Source organism: Sus scrofa, chromosome 8, assembly GCF_054392235.1.
Source record: "Sus scrofa isolate SSC_HxYL_T2T_F1_AM1 chromosome 8, Sscrofa_HxYL_maternal_Yorkshire_Landrace_v2.0, whole genome shotgun sequence".
NCBI lineage: Eukaryota > Metazoa > Chordata > Mammalia > Artiodactyla > Suidae > Sus > Sus scrofa.
Window position 1 is genome coordinate 38,185,582 of NC_139390.1, and position 18,585 is coordinate 38,204,166.

Genomic DNA, 18,585 nt, shown 5'->3' on the forward strand with positions numbered 1-18,585 from the left:
GAATAACCAGATGATACAGTTAAGAATACCTAAGAATTTCCATGATAGTAATTTTTCAAGAAAAAAATACAGTACTCTATTATGAATTCTTTATAGTTGTTTCCTTCATTCACTCTGTTTGTTTTCTGCTACGTGCCAGGCAGCTTTCTTTATGGGTGAGGGTGGGGCATAAGAGATAACGTGAAATATTCTTATTCCTGCCCCAAGGTGGAGTTCCATATGAGAGCTAAATAATTATATATAAATTATATATACATACAACTACAGACTTGAACAGTGGAGGACTAGATTGAGTTTTCTCTCCATAACAGTGCTAGTTCTCTAAATACTTTTCTTCATCCCTCCCAAATGTACTTTACACATTCTAACCATCTCAATATATAATATACTTTAATAATAAGGAATCCTGACATACTCACTCTTAGCTTTCTGTGTAACTCAAAAGAAAAAGAGAAGAGAAGATTTGGGCTGGTGTTAATAATAACCTTAATTCTAAAAGCAGAGTATAGTGTATTCCTGGCTCTTTCTACTCCAGCTTGTAACATAGAGATAATTGCCGGATTTTCTTTAGCACTTCAGTTACCTGAAATTTTAGGCTAACCTAGTTTTGAGGGTATATAATATATTTGAATAATGTATATTTAAATACATGTGTTTAGGTTTCTTCTGTTTTTATTTGGTTCATATTTTCACAAAGTAGACAAAATAATTTTATAATAATTCAAGAAACTAATTTCAGAACCTGTAGGAATATTGCAAATAGAAGTTTTTTGAGAGGACAGTTATTTAGTCTTTATTGTGTTGCTAAATTCTGTTTCCAGTGTTTAGTGAATTCTATCTTATGCTTTCACATCTTTTCTCAGATATTTTTGCAGAAACCTTCTCAACACTAAGAAAAATAAAAATTTTAAAAACCTTAGTTGACAGACCATTAAAAGTCAATATGCATTATTATTATTTGTGCTTTGAAGGTCATATTTATCATTTGCTACAAGTTATGACTTTTTAGGCCTAAGAATGGTTTCTACAGCCAAGTTCCTGTTTAAGGCATTTCAAAGATATAGTTTGCTGTTAACAAGCAAGATACTCTAAGAGAATCAATATGGATCATACACACATTACATATAATATGTGTAATACATCTATATGTATGTATCTGTATATGTGTTTGTATTTCACACAGACACACACATCCATGTATTCTGTGGACTAAAAATTCTATTAGTATTAATTGCTATCTATATATGCGATTGTGGCTGAGCAGATATGTTTTAATCGATATACATTGACCATCTCTTGCTTTGTAACAGTTGCTACAATTTGCAGAGTATGGTATAGTTTGAGACTTCCAGTCTTCCCAAAGCCCTTGCTCAAAAAGAAACAACTCGTTTTTTCATTGCTACACTCCTAGTTGGTCTCACTGTGACTATTGTTTCCTAGCAGTTCATGATTATGCGTCAGCACTAGATGTTTGTCTTTTTAAAGAAGGACTTTCCAACCTCCGTTTTGTGGCATCCCAAGGAATATCAGAATTGTTTTGATTTTCCTAAAATTAAAAAACCCGTGCTATTCCAGAACGATAATCAGTAGAGTCATAAACTGAAAATCAAAGCATAGGGTATTACTGTCTAAAGTTTACTGCTTTTTTTTTGGTCTTTTCTACGGTCACTCCCGCAGCATATGGAGGTTCCCAGGCTAGGGGTTGAATTGGAGCTATAGCCACCAGCCTACGCCAGAGCCACAGCAACACCACAGCTCACGCCAGATCCTTAACCCACTGAGCAAGGCCAGGGATCGAACCTGCAACCTTATGGTTCCTAGTCAGATTCGTTACCCACTGAGCCACGACGGGAACTCCAATTCAAGGTATTTTCTAATTTCCCTTGTGATGTATTCTTTGACCTGTGGTTATTTATAAGTATGTTATTTAATTTCCAAATAATTGGGATTTACGAAATTTCTTTCTATTGTGGTTTTTTGTTGTTTTTGTTTTTTTGTTTTTTTTTGTTTTTTTTTTTTTTGCTTTTTAGGGCTGCACCCATGGCATATGGAGGTTCCCAGGCTAGAGGTGTAATCAGAGCTACAGCTGCCAGCCTATAGCACAGCCACGGCAACACCAGATCTGAGCCGTGTCTGCGACCTACGCCACAGCTCACGGCAAGGCCAGGGATCAAACCCACATCCTCATGGGTACTGGTCAGATTCATTACCGTTGAGCTACAGTGAAACTCCAAAGATACTTTTATTAATGAAAGTTTAAAAACACATAAAATATAAATATAGAAACAAAATTACAATCTCAGAACCACTTTGATCTTAACTTTATAATATTTCTTTTTATCTTTTTTCATATACATTTTAAAAACTTTGTAATCATGGTTGTTTTGCTCAGTGTTCATTCAGATGCAAATACTTAATAACCTGTAACAGTCACTTACTATTGAAGGGAATATATATTGAGCTTTGTGAAGACAGAGGCACTCTTTTGCCTTGAATATGCTTTACTCAGTAAATAGAGAAGGATGGTTTTGAGGTATTAAGATTTCATGAATTTCCTCGGCCTGTAAAAGGTTTCCACACCAATCTAAAGCAGTTTATTTCATCAAATACTCTGTGCATTTGAGATTCCCTGAGAGTACACAGTGATACAAAGAGTGTAAGCTCATCTCATTTACATATTTCTAGCTAGAAGGCTTTACCAGTATTCCAAATAGTATAGTAATTTCAATGTAGTTTACATCATCCTTGGATAGAAAAAATAAAGCAATGATTGAGACATGCTTTAAAAAAAGCAATTTACTATAAATACAATTTATTTTTTAAAATATTTTTGGCTGCAGCATTCAGCATTTCTCAGACCAGGGGTTGAAACTGGCCACAGTGCTGAAAGCATTGGATCCTAACGACTAGGCCACCAGGGAACTCCCAAGAATAATTTTAATATTTTTATCTTTATTTTTAAATAAAATTAAATCCTTATTATTCTTAGCTTCATTGGCCTACTTTCAGTTCACTATGCCATGTGTAGTGATTACTGTGGTTACCATATATTCAGTCTCCCGTGCTATCTCCATCTTTTAATTATATGTCTGCTATGTATATACAGAAGTCAAGAGAGACGTAATTGGTAGGGGAGGGAGGTTGTTATCACTCTTTACCTTTATACATTTCTGTGTTACTAAAGTCGTTACTTTTGTTTTTTTAATTCAATGAATTTTGTCATATTTATAGTCATACAACCATCGTCTCAACCTAATTTTAGAACATTTTCATCCCAAACCCCCAGTCCCTCCCTCCGCCCCACCAACCTGTTTCTTTTGGTAACCATAAGTTTTTCAAAGTCTGTGAGTCTGTTTCTGTTCTGCAAATAAGTTCATTGTATCCTTTTTTTTTTTAGATTCCATATATAAGTGATACCATATAATGTCTGCCTCTTACTGTCTGACTTCACTTAGCATGATAATTTCTAGGTCCACCCATGTTGCTGAAAATGCCATTATTTAATTCCTTTTTATGGGTAAGTAATATTCCATTGTGTATATGTATCATATATCTTTATCCACTCCTCTGTTGAATGACATTTAGGCCGCTTCCATGTCTTAGCTATTGTATATAGTGCTGCACTTTGGGGCGCATGTACCTTTTCAAATTATGGTTTTCTCTGAATATATGCCCAGGAGTGGGATTACTTCTTATGGTAATTCTATTTTTAGTTTTTTGAGGACTCTCCATACTGTTTTCCATAGTGGTTTAAATTTACTTTCCCACCTTTCCTCCATACCCTCTCCAACATTTATTGTTGGTAGACTTCTTGATGATGCCCATTCTAGCTGGTTAAAGTTGTTACTTTTAAAGACTAGTTATATTCATGGTTTTTTTTTTTTAATCACCAGACATATTATATAGATATGTGTGATATATAGGACAAAATATGATTTGTAATGATCATTTCACAATATTGATATTCTTTTGGGGGGGGTCTTTTTTTGTCTTTTTAGGGCCACATTCGAGGCATATGGGGGTTCCCAGGCTAGGGGTCCAGTCGGAGCTGTAGCCACTGGCCTATCCCAGAACCACAGCAGCTCAGAATCCGAGCCACATCTGTGACCTGCACCACAGCTCACAGCAGTTCCTGATCCTTAACCCACTGAGTGAGGCCAGGGATTGAACCCAAGTCTTCCTGGATGCTCATCAGGTTCAATAACTGCTGAGCCATGATGGGAATTCCAATATTGATATTCTTGATTACATCCTTACTAGTACTTAGCAATATACATCATTTTTATTTTTTATTTTTATGTTTTTGGCCACCCCACAGCATATGGAGTTCCCCATCCAAGATGCAGTTGTGACTTATGATGCACCTGTGGCAACATTGGATCCTTAACTCATTGCGTCAGGGATCAACCATACATCCCAGCACTCCAGAGATGGCCCCGATCCCTTTTTGCCACAATGGGAACTCCTACATAAATCATATTTATTGTTGTTTAATTCCTTTGTAATTTTTTTCTAAGGGAAAAAGCAATATCTTGAAAGGCTAATTATGTCCAACAAATTTTTAACAGTTTTATTGAGATAGAATTTATTTATGTAAAATAAAATTCACCTGTTTTAAGTATGAGTGATTTCTAGTATATTTTATAGAACAGTACATCCATGACCATAATCTTTTTTTTCTCTCTCCTTTTTTCAGGCCATACCTGCAACATATGGGAAGTTCCCAGGCTAGGGGTCGAATCAAAGCTACAGTTGCTGGCCTGTACCACAGCTACAGCAATGAGGGATCCGAGCTGCAGCTTGCAGCAGTGCTGGACCCCTAACCCACTGAGTGAGGTTGGGGATGAAACCTGCATCCTCATGGATACTAGTTGGATTCATTTCCACTGTACCACAACGGGAACTCCACCTCATGGATACTATCGGGTTCAAAATCCCCTGAGCCACAGCAGTAATGCCCCATGACCACAGTCTTGATTTAGAATATTTTCAGTATCCCTAAAAGAAACCTTATACCCACTAGTGGTTACTTCTCATTTCTCTCTCCCCATCCCCTCTCCATTCCTAGGCAACCACTAATCTACTGTCTGTCTCATATATTTGCCTCTTCTAGACATTCCATATGAATGGTATCATCTAGTATGTGGTCTTTTGTGGCTGACCTCTTTTACTTAGCTTAATAGTTGTTTTTTGTTTTTTGTGGTTTTTTTTTTTTTTTTTTTGCGTTTTTTTAGGGCCACACTTGTGGCATATGAAAGTTCCCAGGCTAGGGGTTGAATCAGAGCTGCAGCTGCCGGCCAACGCCATAGCCGTAGCAACGCAAGATCTGAGCCGAGTTTATGACCTACACCACAGCTCATGGCAACACTGGGTCCTTAACCCACTGAGCTGAGTGAGGTCAGGGATTGAACCAGCATCCTCATGGATCCTACCCGTGTTTGTTACTGCCGAGCCACGACAGGAACTCCTAGCTTAATGTTTTTGAAGTTCATCCATATTGTAACATTTTTATTGCCCCAACACATTTTTTTAATGTCTCTTTTCAACGTAGAAATACCAATTTTAAAACTTCAAACAGGACAAAAATGAATAAAGTTTCTTATAATTAGAAGAGGGTTAGAGGTGGAATTTCTTTTTTGATGGGGCATATTTAAGTGGCTGCTAAGAAGCTTTGTTAAAACATCTTGCTTTACTATGTAGTACACAGTGGGGGCACCTAATACAGTCTTATGATAGGCACTTAAGGAAAGTTTCCCTGAAGAAGTGACATTTAAGCTGCGACTTGGTAGATAGTAGGAATGGGCTGGCTGAAGTTGGACAGGGGAGGGTGAGGTAAGCAAGAAGTAGAATTGAGCTTGTTTAAGGCAAGGAGAACAGCGTGCACAAATGACCTAGAAGCAAAAGTGTTTGGCTTTCCATGAATAGAAATTAGTACCATATGGCTGTGATTTAGATTTGAGTGGTGAAGGAGGGTGAGAAATGTAACTTAAAAAAAGAAGCTCTGCAACAGTTAGATCATTGCTGTGTCTCAGGGGCCATGGGGTCTGGACTTTGGAATAGACCATCCTAAGGGAAAAGGTAACTGGCATAGAATCTTTAGCAGAGGAATATTTGTTTTTTTAGGTTTCATTTGTTTGTTTGTTTGGGACACATGTATGACAAGTTCCCAGGCCAGGGATTGAACCTGTGCTACAGTAGCAACCCAAGCTGCTATAGTGATGACGCTGGATCCTTAACCCACTGCGCCACCATGAAACTCCTGGCAGAGGAATGTTAATGGTCAGATTCATATTTTAGAAAACAATTTGGCTGCATTATATAGAATGATTGGAAGGCAGCAAGATCAGAGATTCTGAAATTTAAAAAAAAAAAAAAGACTTTTCTTCTTCCAAGTTGTTTTGGGCATTCTTTGTCTTTACATTTTCATTTATCTTTTAGAATCAGGTCCTCAGTTTCTGTAGAAATGCATGCTGAGATTTTTTTTTCAGGACTATATAATGTTGATCAATTTGGAAGAATTGACATCTTGACAATATTGAGTCTTCAGAACTGTGAACATGGTACATTTACTTAAGTCTTTTTAAATTTCTCTCAGCAATATTTTGTTTTCAGTGTATAGCTCTTAGATTTCATTTGTTAAATTTATTCGTAAGTATTTTTGATGCTGTTGTTAATGGAATTGTTATATTTATTTCATATTTGAATTGATGATATATGGAAATAAAATTGATCTTTTTTTTTTTTTTTTTTTTTTTGCCTGTTCTTATATCCCATGACCTTGCTAAACATAATAATTAAGTCTAGTTGATTTTGTTAGTTTACTTTTGGTAGATTCCTACAAAGGATTTTCTGTATGTAGGATCATATTATCTGTGAATAAAGACAGTTTTACCTCTTTCTTTCCAACATGGATGCATTTAGTTTCTTTTTCTTGCCTTACTGCATTGGCTAGACACTCCAGTACCACACTGAATAGAAATAATGAAGTATACATGCTTAACTTTACTTCCAGTCTTAGAAGCATTCAGCCTTTCACCATTAGCTCTGTTTTTTCTGAAAGAGTCTGTATAGTATTGGCATTATTTTCCTTAGTATTGATAAAATTAATAAGTAAAGGCTTTTGGGCATGGGCTTTTTCTTTGTTGGAAGATTTCTCATTACTAGTTCAATTCCTTTTTTTATCTCTTCAAAGTCTGTATTTCTTCTTGAGTCCCATTTGATAACTTGAGTCTTTTTAGGAAGTTGTCTGTTCTGTCGTCATAAAACTGTTCATAGTATTTCTTACAATTCTTTTAGTATTGGTAGTGTTTGTAGCAATGCTCACTTTTTCTTGGCATTTTCTCTCCTTTTTGTCTGGGTATATCTGACTAAAGTGTTTTTTTGTTTTGTTTTGTTTTAAGTATTTTCAGGAGTTCCCATTGTGACTTACCAGTAACGAACCTGACTAGCATCCATGAGGATGCAGGTTTGGATCCCTGGCCCTGCTCAGTGGTTAAGATCCAGTGTGAGCTGTGGAGTAGGTCGCAGACAGGGCTCAAATCTGGTGTCGCTGTGGATATGGCTGGCCCCAGTTCGACCCCTAGCCTGAGAACTTCCACATGCCACGGGTACAGCCCTAAAAAGACAAAAAATAAATAAAATAAAATTCAAAGAACCAACTTCTTTTAAACCTTTTTTTCATTGAGTTCTACTAGTATTTATCATTTCCTTTCTTCTGACTGCCTTGATTTTAATTTCCTCTTTTTTTTTTAATGCTTAGATTGTTGATTTGAAGCTTCTTTTCTTTATTAATGTGGGTTGAAAATGATAAATTTTCCTCTAAGTACTTAATTAGCTTCATTACATAGTTATTGGTACTGTGTTATATTTTTGTTTTTATCCAATTCAAGGTATTTTCTTTTTTCTTTCTTTTTTTTGGTCTTTTTGCCATTTCTTGGGCCACTTCCTCGGCATATGGGGTTCCCAGGCTAGGGGTCCAACCAGAGCTGTACTTGCTGGCCTACTCCAAATCCACAGCAACGTGGGATCCGAGCCGTGTCTGCGACCTACACCACAGCTCATGGCAATGCCAGATCCTTAACCCACTGAGCAAGGCCAGGGATCGAACCCGCAACTTCATGGTTCCTAGTCAGATTCGTTAACCACTGAGCCACGATGGGAACTCCAATTCAAGGTATTTTCTAATTTCCCTTGTGATGTATTCTTTGACCTGTGGTTATTTATAAGTATGTTATTTAATTTCCAAATAATTGGGATTTACGAAATTTCTTTCTATTGTGGTTTTTTGTTGTTTTTGTTTTTTTGTTTTTTTTTGTTTTTTTTTTTTTTGCTTTTTAGGGCTGCACCCATGGCATATGGAGGTTCCCAGGCTAGAGGTGTAATCAGAGCTACAGCTGCCAGCCTATAGCACAGCCACGGCAACACCAGATCTGAGCCGTGTCTGCGACCTACGCCACAGCTCACGGCAAGGCCAGGGATCAAACCCACATCCTCATGGGTACTGGTCAGATTCATTACCGTTGAGCTACAGTGAAACTCCAAAGATACTTTTATTAATGAAAGTTTAAAAACACATAAAATATAAATATAGAAACAAAATTACAATCTCAGAACCACTTTGATCTTAACTTTATAATATTTCTTTTTATCTTTTTTCATATACATTTTAAAAACTTTGTAATCATGGTTGTTTTGCTCAGTGTTCATTCAGATGCAAATACTTAATAACCTGTAACAGTCACTTACTATTGAAGGGAATATATATTGAGCTTTGTGAAGACAGAGGCACTCTTTTGCCTTGAATATGCTTTACTCAGTAAATAGAGAAGGATGGTTTTGAGGTATTAAGATTTCATGAATTTCCTCGGCCTGTAAAAGGTTTCCACACCAATCTAAAGCAGTTTATTTCATCAAATACTCTGTGCATTTGAGATTCCCTGAGAGTACACAGTGATACAAAGAGTGTAAGCTCATCTCATTTACATATTTCTAGCTAGAAGGCTTTACCAGTATTCCAAATAGTATAGTAATTTCAATGTAGTTTACATCATCCTTGGATAGAAAAAATAAAGCAATGATTGAGACATGCTTTAAAAAAAGCAATTTACTATAAATACAATTTATTTTTTAAAATATTTTTGGCTGCAGCATTCAGCATTTCTCAGACCAGGGGTTGAAACTGGCCACAGTGCTGAAAGCATTGGATCCTAACGACTAGGCCACCAGGGAACTCCCAAGAATAATTTTAATATTTTTATCTTTATTTTTAAATAAAATTAAATCCTTATTATTCTTAGCTTCATTGGCCTACTTTCAGTTCACTATGCCATGTGTAGTGATTACTGTGGTTACCATATATTCAGTCTCCCGTGCTATCTCCATCTTTTAATTATATGTCTGCTATGTATATACAGAAGTCAAGAGAGACGTAATTGGTAGGGGAGGGAGGTTGTTATCACTCTTTACCTTTATACATTTCTGTGTTACTAAAGTCGTTACTTTTGTTTTTTTAATTCAATGAATTTTGTCATATTTATAGTCATACAACCATCGTCTCAACCTAATTTTAGAACATTTTCATCCCAAACCCCCAGTCCCTCCCTCCGCCCCACCAACCTGTTTCTTTTGGTAACCATAAGTTTTTCAAAGTCTGTGAGTCTGTTTCTGTTCTGCAAATAAGTTCATTGTATCCTTTTTTTTTTTAGATTCCATATATAAGTGATACCATATAATGTCTGCCTCTTACTGTCTGACTTCACTTAGCATGATAATTTCTAGGTCCACCCATGTTGCTGAAAATGCCATTATTTAATTCCTTTTTATGGGTAAGTAATATTCCATTGTGTATATGTATCATATATCTTTATCCACTCCTCTGTTGAATGACATTTAGGCCGCTTCCATGTCTTAGCTATTGTATATAGTGCTGCACTTTGGGGCGCATGTACCTTTTCAAATTATGGTTTTCTCTGAATATATGCCCAGGAGTGGGATTACTTCTTATGGTAATTCTATTTTTAGTTTTTTGAGGACTCTCCATACTGTTTTCCATAGTGGTTTAAATTTACTTTCCCACCTTTCCTCCATACCCTCTCCAACATTTATTGTTGGTAGACTTCTTGATGATGCCCATTCTAGCTGGTTAAAGTTGTTACTTTTAAAGACTAGTTATATTCATGGTTTTTTTTTTTTAATCACCAGACATATTATATAGATATGTGTGATATATAGGACAAAATATGATTTGTAATGATCATTTCACAATATTGATATTCTTTTGGGGGGGGTCTTTTTTTGTCTTTTTAGGGCCACATTCGAGGCATATGGGGGTTCCCAGGCTAGGGGTCCAGTCGGAGCTGTAGCCACTGGCCTATCCCAGAACCACAGCAGCTCAGAATCCGAGCCACATCTGTGACCTGCACCACAGCTCACAGCAGTTCCTGATCCTTAACCCACTGAGTGAGGCCAGGGATTGAACCCAAGTCTTCCTGGATGCTCATCAGGTTCAATAACTGCTGAGCCATGATGGGAATTCCAATATTGATATTCTTGATTACATCCTTACTAGTACTTAGCAATATACATCATTTTTATTTTTTATTTTTATGTTTTTGGCCACCCCACAGCATATGGAGTTCCCCATCCAAGATGCAGTTGTGACTTATGATGCACCTGTGGCAACATTGGATCCTTAACTCATTGCGTCAGGGATCAACCATACATCCCAGCACTCCAGAGATGGCCCCGATCCCTTTTTGCCACAATGGGAACTCCTACATAAATCATATTTATTGTTGTTTAATTCCTTTGTAATTTTTTTCTAAGGGAAAAAGCAATATCTTGAAAGGCTAATTATGTCCAACAAATTTTTAACAGTTTTATTGAGATAGAATTTATTTATGTAAAATAAAATTCACCTGTTTTAAGTATGAGTGATTTCTAGTATATTTTATAGAACAGTACATCCATGACCATAATCTTTTTTTTCTCTCTCCTTTTTTCAGGCCATACCTGCAACATATGGGAAGTTCCCAGGCTAGGGGTCGAATCAAAGCTACAGTTGCTGGCCTGTACCACAGCTACAGCAATGAGGGATCCGAGCTGCAGCTTGCAGCAGTGCTGGACCCCTAACCCACTGAGTGAGGTTGGGGATGAAACCTGCATCCTCATGGATACTAGTTGGATTCATTTCCACTGTACCACAACGGGAACTCCACCTCATGGATACTATCGGGTTCAAAATCCCCTGAGCCACAGCAGTAATGCCCCATGACCACAGTCTTGATTTAGAATATTTTCAGTATCCCTAAAAGAAACCTTATACCCACTAGTGGTTACTTCTCATTTCTCTCTCCCCATCCCCTCTCCATTCCTAGGCAACCACTAATCTACTGTCTGTCTCATATATTTGCCTCTTCTAGACATTCCATATGAATGGTATCATCTAGTATGTGGTCTTTTGTGGCTGACCTCTTTTACTTAGCTTAATAGTTGTTTTTTGTTTTTTGTGGTTTTTTTTTTTTTTTTTTTGCGTTTTTTTAGGGCCACACTTGTGGCATATGAAAGTTCCCAGGCTAGGGGTTGAATCAGAGCTGCAGCTGCCGGCCAACGCCATAGCCGTAGCAACGCAAGATCTGAGCCGAGTTTATGACCTACACCACAGCTCATGGCAACACTGGGTCCTTAACCCACTGAGCTGAGTGAGGTCAGGGATTGAACCAGCATCCTCATGGATCCTACCCGTGTTTGTTACTGCCGAGCCACGACAGGAACTCCTAGCTTAATGTTTTTGAAGTTCATCCATATTGTAACATTTTTATTGCCCCAACACATTTTTTTAATGTCTCTTTTCAACGTAGAAATACCAATTTTAAAACTTCAAACAGGACAAAAATGAATAAAGTTTCTTATAATTAGAAGAGGGTTAGAGGTGGAATTTCTTTTTTGATGGGGCATATTTAAGTGGCTGCTAAGAAGCTTTGTTAAAACATCTTGCTTTACTATGTAGTACACAGTGGGGGCACCTAATACAGTCTTATGATAGGCACTTAAGGAAAGTTTCCCTGAAGAAGTGACATTTAAGCTGCGACTTGGTAGATAGTAGGAATGGGCTGGCTGAAGTTGGACAGGGGAGGGTGAGGTAAGCAAGAAGTAGAATTGAGCTTGTTTAAGGCAAGGAGAACAGCGTGCACAAATGACCTAGAAGCAAAAGTGTTTGGCTTTCCATGAATAGAAATTAGTACCATATGGCTGTGATTTAGATTTGAGTGGTGAAGGAGGGTGAGAAATGTAACTTAAAAAAAGAAGCTCTGCAACAGTTAGATCATTGCTGTGTCTCAGGGGCCATGGGGTCTGGACTTTGGAATAGACCATCCTAAGGGAAAAGGTAACTGGCATAGAATCTTTAGCAGAGGAATATTTGTTTTTTTAGGTTTCATTTGTTTGTTTGTTTGGGACACATGTATGACAAGTTCCCAGGCCAGGGATTGAACCTGTGCTACAGTAGCAACCCAAGCTGCTATAGTGATGACGCTGGATCCTTAACCCACTGCGCCACCATGAAACTCCTGGCAGAGGAATGTTAATGGTCAGATTCATATTTTAGAAAACAATTTGGCTGCATTATATAGAATGATTGGAAGGCAGCAAGATCAGAGATTCTGAAATTTAAAAAAAAAAAAAAGACTTTTCTTCTTCCAAGTTGTTTTGGGCATTCTTTGTCTTTACATTTTCATTTATCTTTTAGAATCAGGTCCTCAGTTTCTGTAGAAATGCATGCTGAGATTTTTTTTTCAGGACTATATAATGTTGATCAATTTGGAAGAATTGACATCTTGACAATATTGAGTCTTCAGAACTGTGAACATGGTACATTTACTTAAGTCTTTTTAAATTTCTCTCAGCAATATTTTGTTTTCAGTGTATAGCTCTTAGATTTCATTTGTTAAATTTATTCGTAAGTATTTTTGATGCTGTTGTTAATGGAATTGTTATATTTATTTCATATTTGAATTGATGATATATGGAAATAAAATTGATCTTTTTTTTTTTTTTTTTTTTTTGCCTGTTCTTATATCCCATGACCTTGCTAAACATAATAATTAAGTCTAGTTGATTTTGTTAGTTTACTTTTGGTAGATTCCTACAAAGGATTTTCTGTATGTAGGATCATATTATCTGTGAATAAAGACAGTTTTACCTCTTTCTTTCCAACATGGATGCATTTAGTTTCTTTTTCTTGCCTTACTGCATTGGCTAGACACTCCAGTACCACACTGAATAGAAATAATGAAGTATACATGCTTAACTTTACTTCCAGTCTTAGAAGCATTCAGCCTTTCACCATTAGCTCTGTTTTTTCTGAAAGAGTCTGTATAGTATTGGCATTATTTTCCTTAGTATTGATAAAATTAATAAGTAAAGGCTTTTGGGCATGGGCTTTTTCTTTGTTGGAAGATTTCTCATTACTAGTTCAATTCCTTTTTTTATCTCTTCAAAGTCTGTATTTCTTCTTGAGTCCCATTTGATAACTTGAGTCTTTTTAGGAAGTTGTCTGTTCTGTCGTCATAAAACTGTTCATAGTATTTCTTACAATTCTTTTAGTATTGGTAGTGTTTGTAGCAATGCTCACTTTTTCTTGGCATTTTCTCTCCTTTTTGTCTGGGTATATCTGACTAAAGTGTTTTTTTGTTTTGTTTTGTTTTAAGTATTTTCAGGAGTTCCCATTGTGACTTACCAGTAACGAACCTGACTAGCATCCATGAGGATGCAGGTTTGGATCCCTGGCCCTGCTCAGTGGTTAAGATCCAGTGTGAGCTGTGGAGTAGGTCGCAGACAGGGCTCAAATCTGGTGTCGCTGTGGATATGGCTGGCCCCAGTTCGACCCCTAGCCTGAGAACTTCCACATGCCACGGGTACAGCCCTAAAAAGACAAAAAATAAATAAAATAAAATTCAAAGAACCAACTTCTTTTAAACCTTTTTTTCATTGAGTTCTACTAGTATTTATCATTTCCTTTCTTCTGACTGCCTTGATTTTAATTTCCTCTTTTTTTTTTAATGCTTAGATTGTTGATTTGAAGCTTCTTTTCTTTATTAATGTGGGTTGAAAATGATAAATTTTCCTCTAAGTACTTAATTAGCTTCATTACATAGTTATTGGTACTGTGTTATATTTTTGTTTTTATCCAATTCAAGGTATTTTCTTTTTTCTTTCTTTTTTTTGGTCTTTTTGCCATTTCTTGGGCCACTTCCTCGGCATATGGGGTTCCCAGGCTAGGGGTCCAACCAGAGCTGTACTTGCTGGCCTACTCCAAATCCACAGCAACGTGGGATCCGAGCCGTGTCTGCGACCTACACCACAGCTCATGGCAATGCCAGATCCTTAACCCACTGAGCAAGGCCAGGGATCGAACCCGCAACTTCATGGTTCCTAGTCAGATTCGTTAACCACTGAGCCACGATGGGAACTCCAATTCAAGGTATTTTCTAATTTCCCTTGTGATGTATTCTTTGACCTGTGGTTATTTATAAGTATGTTATTTTTTTTTTTTTTTTTTAGGGCTGCACCCATGGCACATGGAGTTTCCCAGGCTAGAGGTCTAATCAGAGCTACAGCTGCCAGCCTATACTACAGCCACGGCAACACCAGATCTGAGCCGTGTCTGTGACCTACGCCATAGCTCACGGCAACGCCAGATCCTTAACCCACTGAGTGAGGCCAGGGATCAAGCCCACAACCTCATGGTTCCTAGTCGGATTTGTTTCCACTACACCACAATCGGAACTCCTGTTGTTGATTTCTAATTTAATTCCACTGTGGTCAGAGGAGACTTTGAAGAATTTCAATTCTTTTAAATTCAGAAAGACTTTTTAATGGCCTAGATGATGACCTGTCCTAGAGAATGTTCTGTGTGCACTTAAGAAGAATGTATATTCTTTTTTTTTTTTTTCTTTTTAGTGCTGCATCTGCGGCATGTAGCAGTTCCCGGGCTAGGGGCCGAATTGGAGCCGTAGCTGCTGGCCTGCAGCCACAGCATCACAGAATCTGAGCTGCATCTGCGACCTATGCCACACCTCATGGCAATGCCAGATCCTTAAGCTACTGAGTGAGGCCAAGGATCGAACCCACATCTTCAATATGTCAGGTTCTTAACCCAGTGAGCCACAACGAGAACTCCTATTATTTTTGAGTGGAATGTCCCTTAAATGTCAGTTAATTAAAGTTAATTGATAGTGTTGTTCGTCTTCTGTGTCCTTATTGATTTTTCCCTGTCTTTTTTTTTTTTTTCTTTCAGTTACTCAGAAGGGGCTATTGAAAACTCCAAAAAAATTTCTGAATTGTCTTTTTTTTTTTAATTCTATTATTGTTATTAGGTGATACCTTCCTGATGATATGCTATATCCCTCTTTGTCTCTAGTAGTATAAACTCTAGCTCTCTTATAGTTATTGTTTTCATATCCTTTTACTTTCAGCCTATTTGTGACTTTGAGTCTAAGGTGCTTTCTTTTGTAGACAATATATAGTTGAGTCTTTTTTTAAATTTCAGTCTGACTTTTGAGTTAGGGTACTCAGTCCATTCACATTTAAAGTAATGATTTGTATGACTGGTTTTATGTCTGCCATTTTGCTGTTTGCAGTTTGACTCAATTGTTTCTGGTTTTTTTCCCCCTTCTTTAAAGTATGTTCTTGGAGTGATGAGTGATTTCCATTCATATCCTGGACGTTATGGGTGTTATGTCATGAGACTCATAATCTCTATCGTGATCAGAGCTAAGTAATTGGTATGAGTGACCAACCTAAGTCATGAATAGGGGAGATGAGAAAAGGGATGGAAAATGTACATATTGCCACTAGAAAGCAGCTTATCAGTTCCAGTACAGATGAGATATATTTAAATATTTATACCAGAACATACTTCATTTTACTTCTCTAACTCGATTAATGTGAAGTATGAAATTATTAACTCCTTGCCTTATTGAGACATTTAACTATGTAGATATATCAAAGCATAATTGTCATAATTTGGAAACTACTCTGGTTAGAATTCAAGAGACATAACATTTTTCATATAGAGTCACATTTGAAATAAATTAATACAGTTGATATCTGAGGAAAAACAAATGAAGTAGGAAATTTAAGTACACCCCTCTCCTATCTTCTCACCTTCTTGTTTTTATATGTGTTCCCCAGGAACTTATAAAATACTTTCTTCTTTACTGAGAGTAAAGTAATTTCATAAATTGATTCATATTGTTATTAAGGATTTTTTAAAATATTGCTTTTCTCTGATGTACCATTGTTTGAAAATAGGGCTACAGAGTGGGTACAGCTTAGCTAAAAGGAATGAATTACTAATGGTAGATTTTTGTGTGGTTTGTGGTGGGAAGGGAATTAAGAGTTGGAAAGCAAACTATTTATCTGCCTTCTATACAATACTTAAATGATAGGAGTTCACATTGTGGCACAGCAGAAACAAGTTTGACTAGAACCATGAGGTAGCGGGTTCAATCCCTGGCCTTACTCATTGGGTTAAGGATCCGGCATTGCCGTGAGCTGTGGTGTAGGTCGCAGAGGTGGCTTGGATCCTGTATTGCTATGGCTGTGGCGTAGGCTGGCAGCTGTAGCTCCGATTGGACCCCTAGCCTGGGAACCTCCATATGCTTCGGGTGTGGCCCCTAAAAAGACAAAAAGACAAAACAAACAAAACAAAAACAAAAAACAATGCTTAATGATATATTAGAGAGTTAATCAAGAACTGTCATAGAGACATGTTTCCTCATAGTTTTTGGAATGAAAGTAAAAGAGAAAAGGAGTTCCCATGGTGGCTCAGCAGGTTAAGAACCCGACTACTATCCACTTGAGAATGCAGGTTCAATTCCTGGCCTTGCTTAGTGGGTTAAAGATTCTGCGTTGCCGTGAACTGTCGTGTAGGCCAGCAGCTGCAGCTCCAATTCAACCCGTAGCCTGGAAACTTCCATGTGCTGTGGGTTTAGTCCTAAAAAGAAAAAAAAAAGAAAGAGAGGGACGACATCTTTTAGGACTGACATTTGGCCTTATTTGGGTTCATTTAATAATTGAGATTTGGGTTTGTATTGATGGTTATAGTATCATTTTCTTTTTGTGCAAAAAGTAAATGTGGATGATTTTAAACCTACTCCCATCATTTTTAGTCCCCATCTCTCAATTTACACCTGTTCAAAAGAATCTTTCTTATAACCTTGTGCTTAATAATTCATGCTACCCTTTTGTTTTTGTTTTTTTGTTTGTTTGTTTTCTTCTAGGCTGTATTCATCACCAAAGAAAAAACTTACACCAATGCAGAAATCGGTTAGTCCATTAGTTTGGTGCAGGCAAGTTTTGGATTACCCAAGTCCTGATGTTGAATGTGCTAAAAAGTCTCTTATCCACAAACTTGATCAAACTATGTCAGGTATGTCTGTAATTTTTCTTGTAAATTCACCTTTGTTTGCTTTAATCAAAAAACATAAATGTTGAGTGGTATTTTTTAGGAAGGCAGTTCTTTGCTTGCAGTGTTTTTCAAATCACATTGTGCGTGGTGTTGTGAGTTTTTTCCATATGCACCTAGCCCTGTTCTGTTATTTACTTAATAGATTTTCCCCCAATCTCTTTATTTTTATTTAACTTTGTCCTAAAAAATAATATCCATGAAATAATGGCTTTTGTGTGGGACTATTTCTTTTAATGCAAGCTGAAACAGATAATTACCAAAAAAATATTTTGTCTGATATCATCAGAAATCATCTCACCAGCCTCAGGGAAATTCTGATGTGGTAGAAGGGTACAGGTGGAGGACCAAATAGACCTCAATCTCAATATGTCACTGCAAATTATTTAATTCTTGTGCGTTCACTTTCCTTGTACGAATTATGAACCCTGTACGATTATTTAAGGAATACATGATAATGTTTGTGAAAGAGCCCAGTGTGTTTTTCTGGCTTATTGTGGTGTTTGATAAATGTATTCCTTGTCCTTTTTGTTTTTTAACTTGATGCTTTAAGCTTAAATTGCTTTTATGCTCTTTTATTTAATAGCATTAACAAAACTGACAAAATGTATGTGTCACTATTTATAATGTTCAGTGCAGCATGCTGTAGTCTTAGAAATGTAGGGAAAATATTATTGACTCTTTTTTGGAATTACTCTCAATCTTTTAAGAGTATCAATTTCCTGAAATATTCATGTAGTAAAAGATTAATGCATGATTAGTAATCGTAAATAGGTTTTTGTTTTTTGCTTTGTGTTTATTAACAGCTTTGTCCTTAAAATTGCTTATTTTGGCTTTGATCTTAAAATATGTACTCAACTTGTTAGAGTGTAAGCTACAGATGGTCAGAGGCGAGAGGGGGGCCTACGTAGTTAATATGGATAGTAAAGTGTAGTTTGACCGTAAAGAGAAATGGTTAGTATTTTTTTTAAATGTGCAGAATGGGCATGGGGAAGAAAATCAAAGCTGTTGCACTTCAAAAATAGCAATTGGAGTGAGCAGCTTTTTGCTTTATTATAGCAAAGATATTACAAATAGGGGAGCATTTATAGGAAGCGGTTACTATTGAACCAAAACTA

General features: G+C 36.8%; 1 protein-coding gene across 4 annotated transcripts in view; it reads left to right on the top strand.

Moving 5' to 3' along the window:
• Positions 1–18,585, top strand: part of SLAIN2 (SLAIN motif family member 2) — an 85,374-nt gene that overhangs the window by 21,028 nt on the left and 45,761 nt on the right. For all 4 annotated transcript variants that reach the window (XR_014812423.1, XR_014812424.1, XM_005666635.4 and 1 more), the window contains exon 2: positions 17,283–17,431. Coding sequence is in view for 2 of the 4 variants with exons in the window: in XM_005666635.4 (XP_005666692.1) it covers positions 17,283–17,431 (149 nt within the window). In the remaining 2 variants the exon portion in view is untranslated. The remainder of the gene's footprint in view (positions 1–17,282; positions 17,432–18,585) is intronic.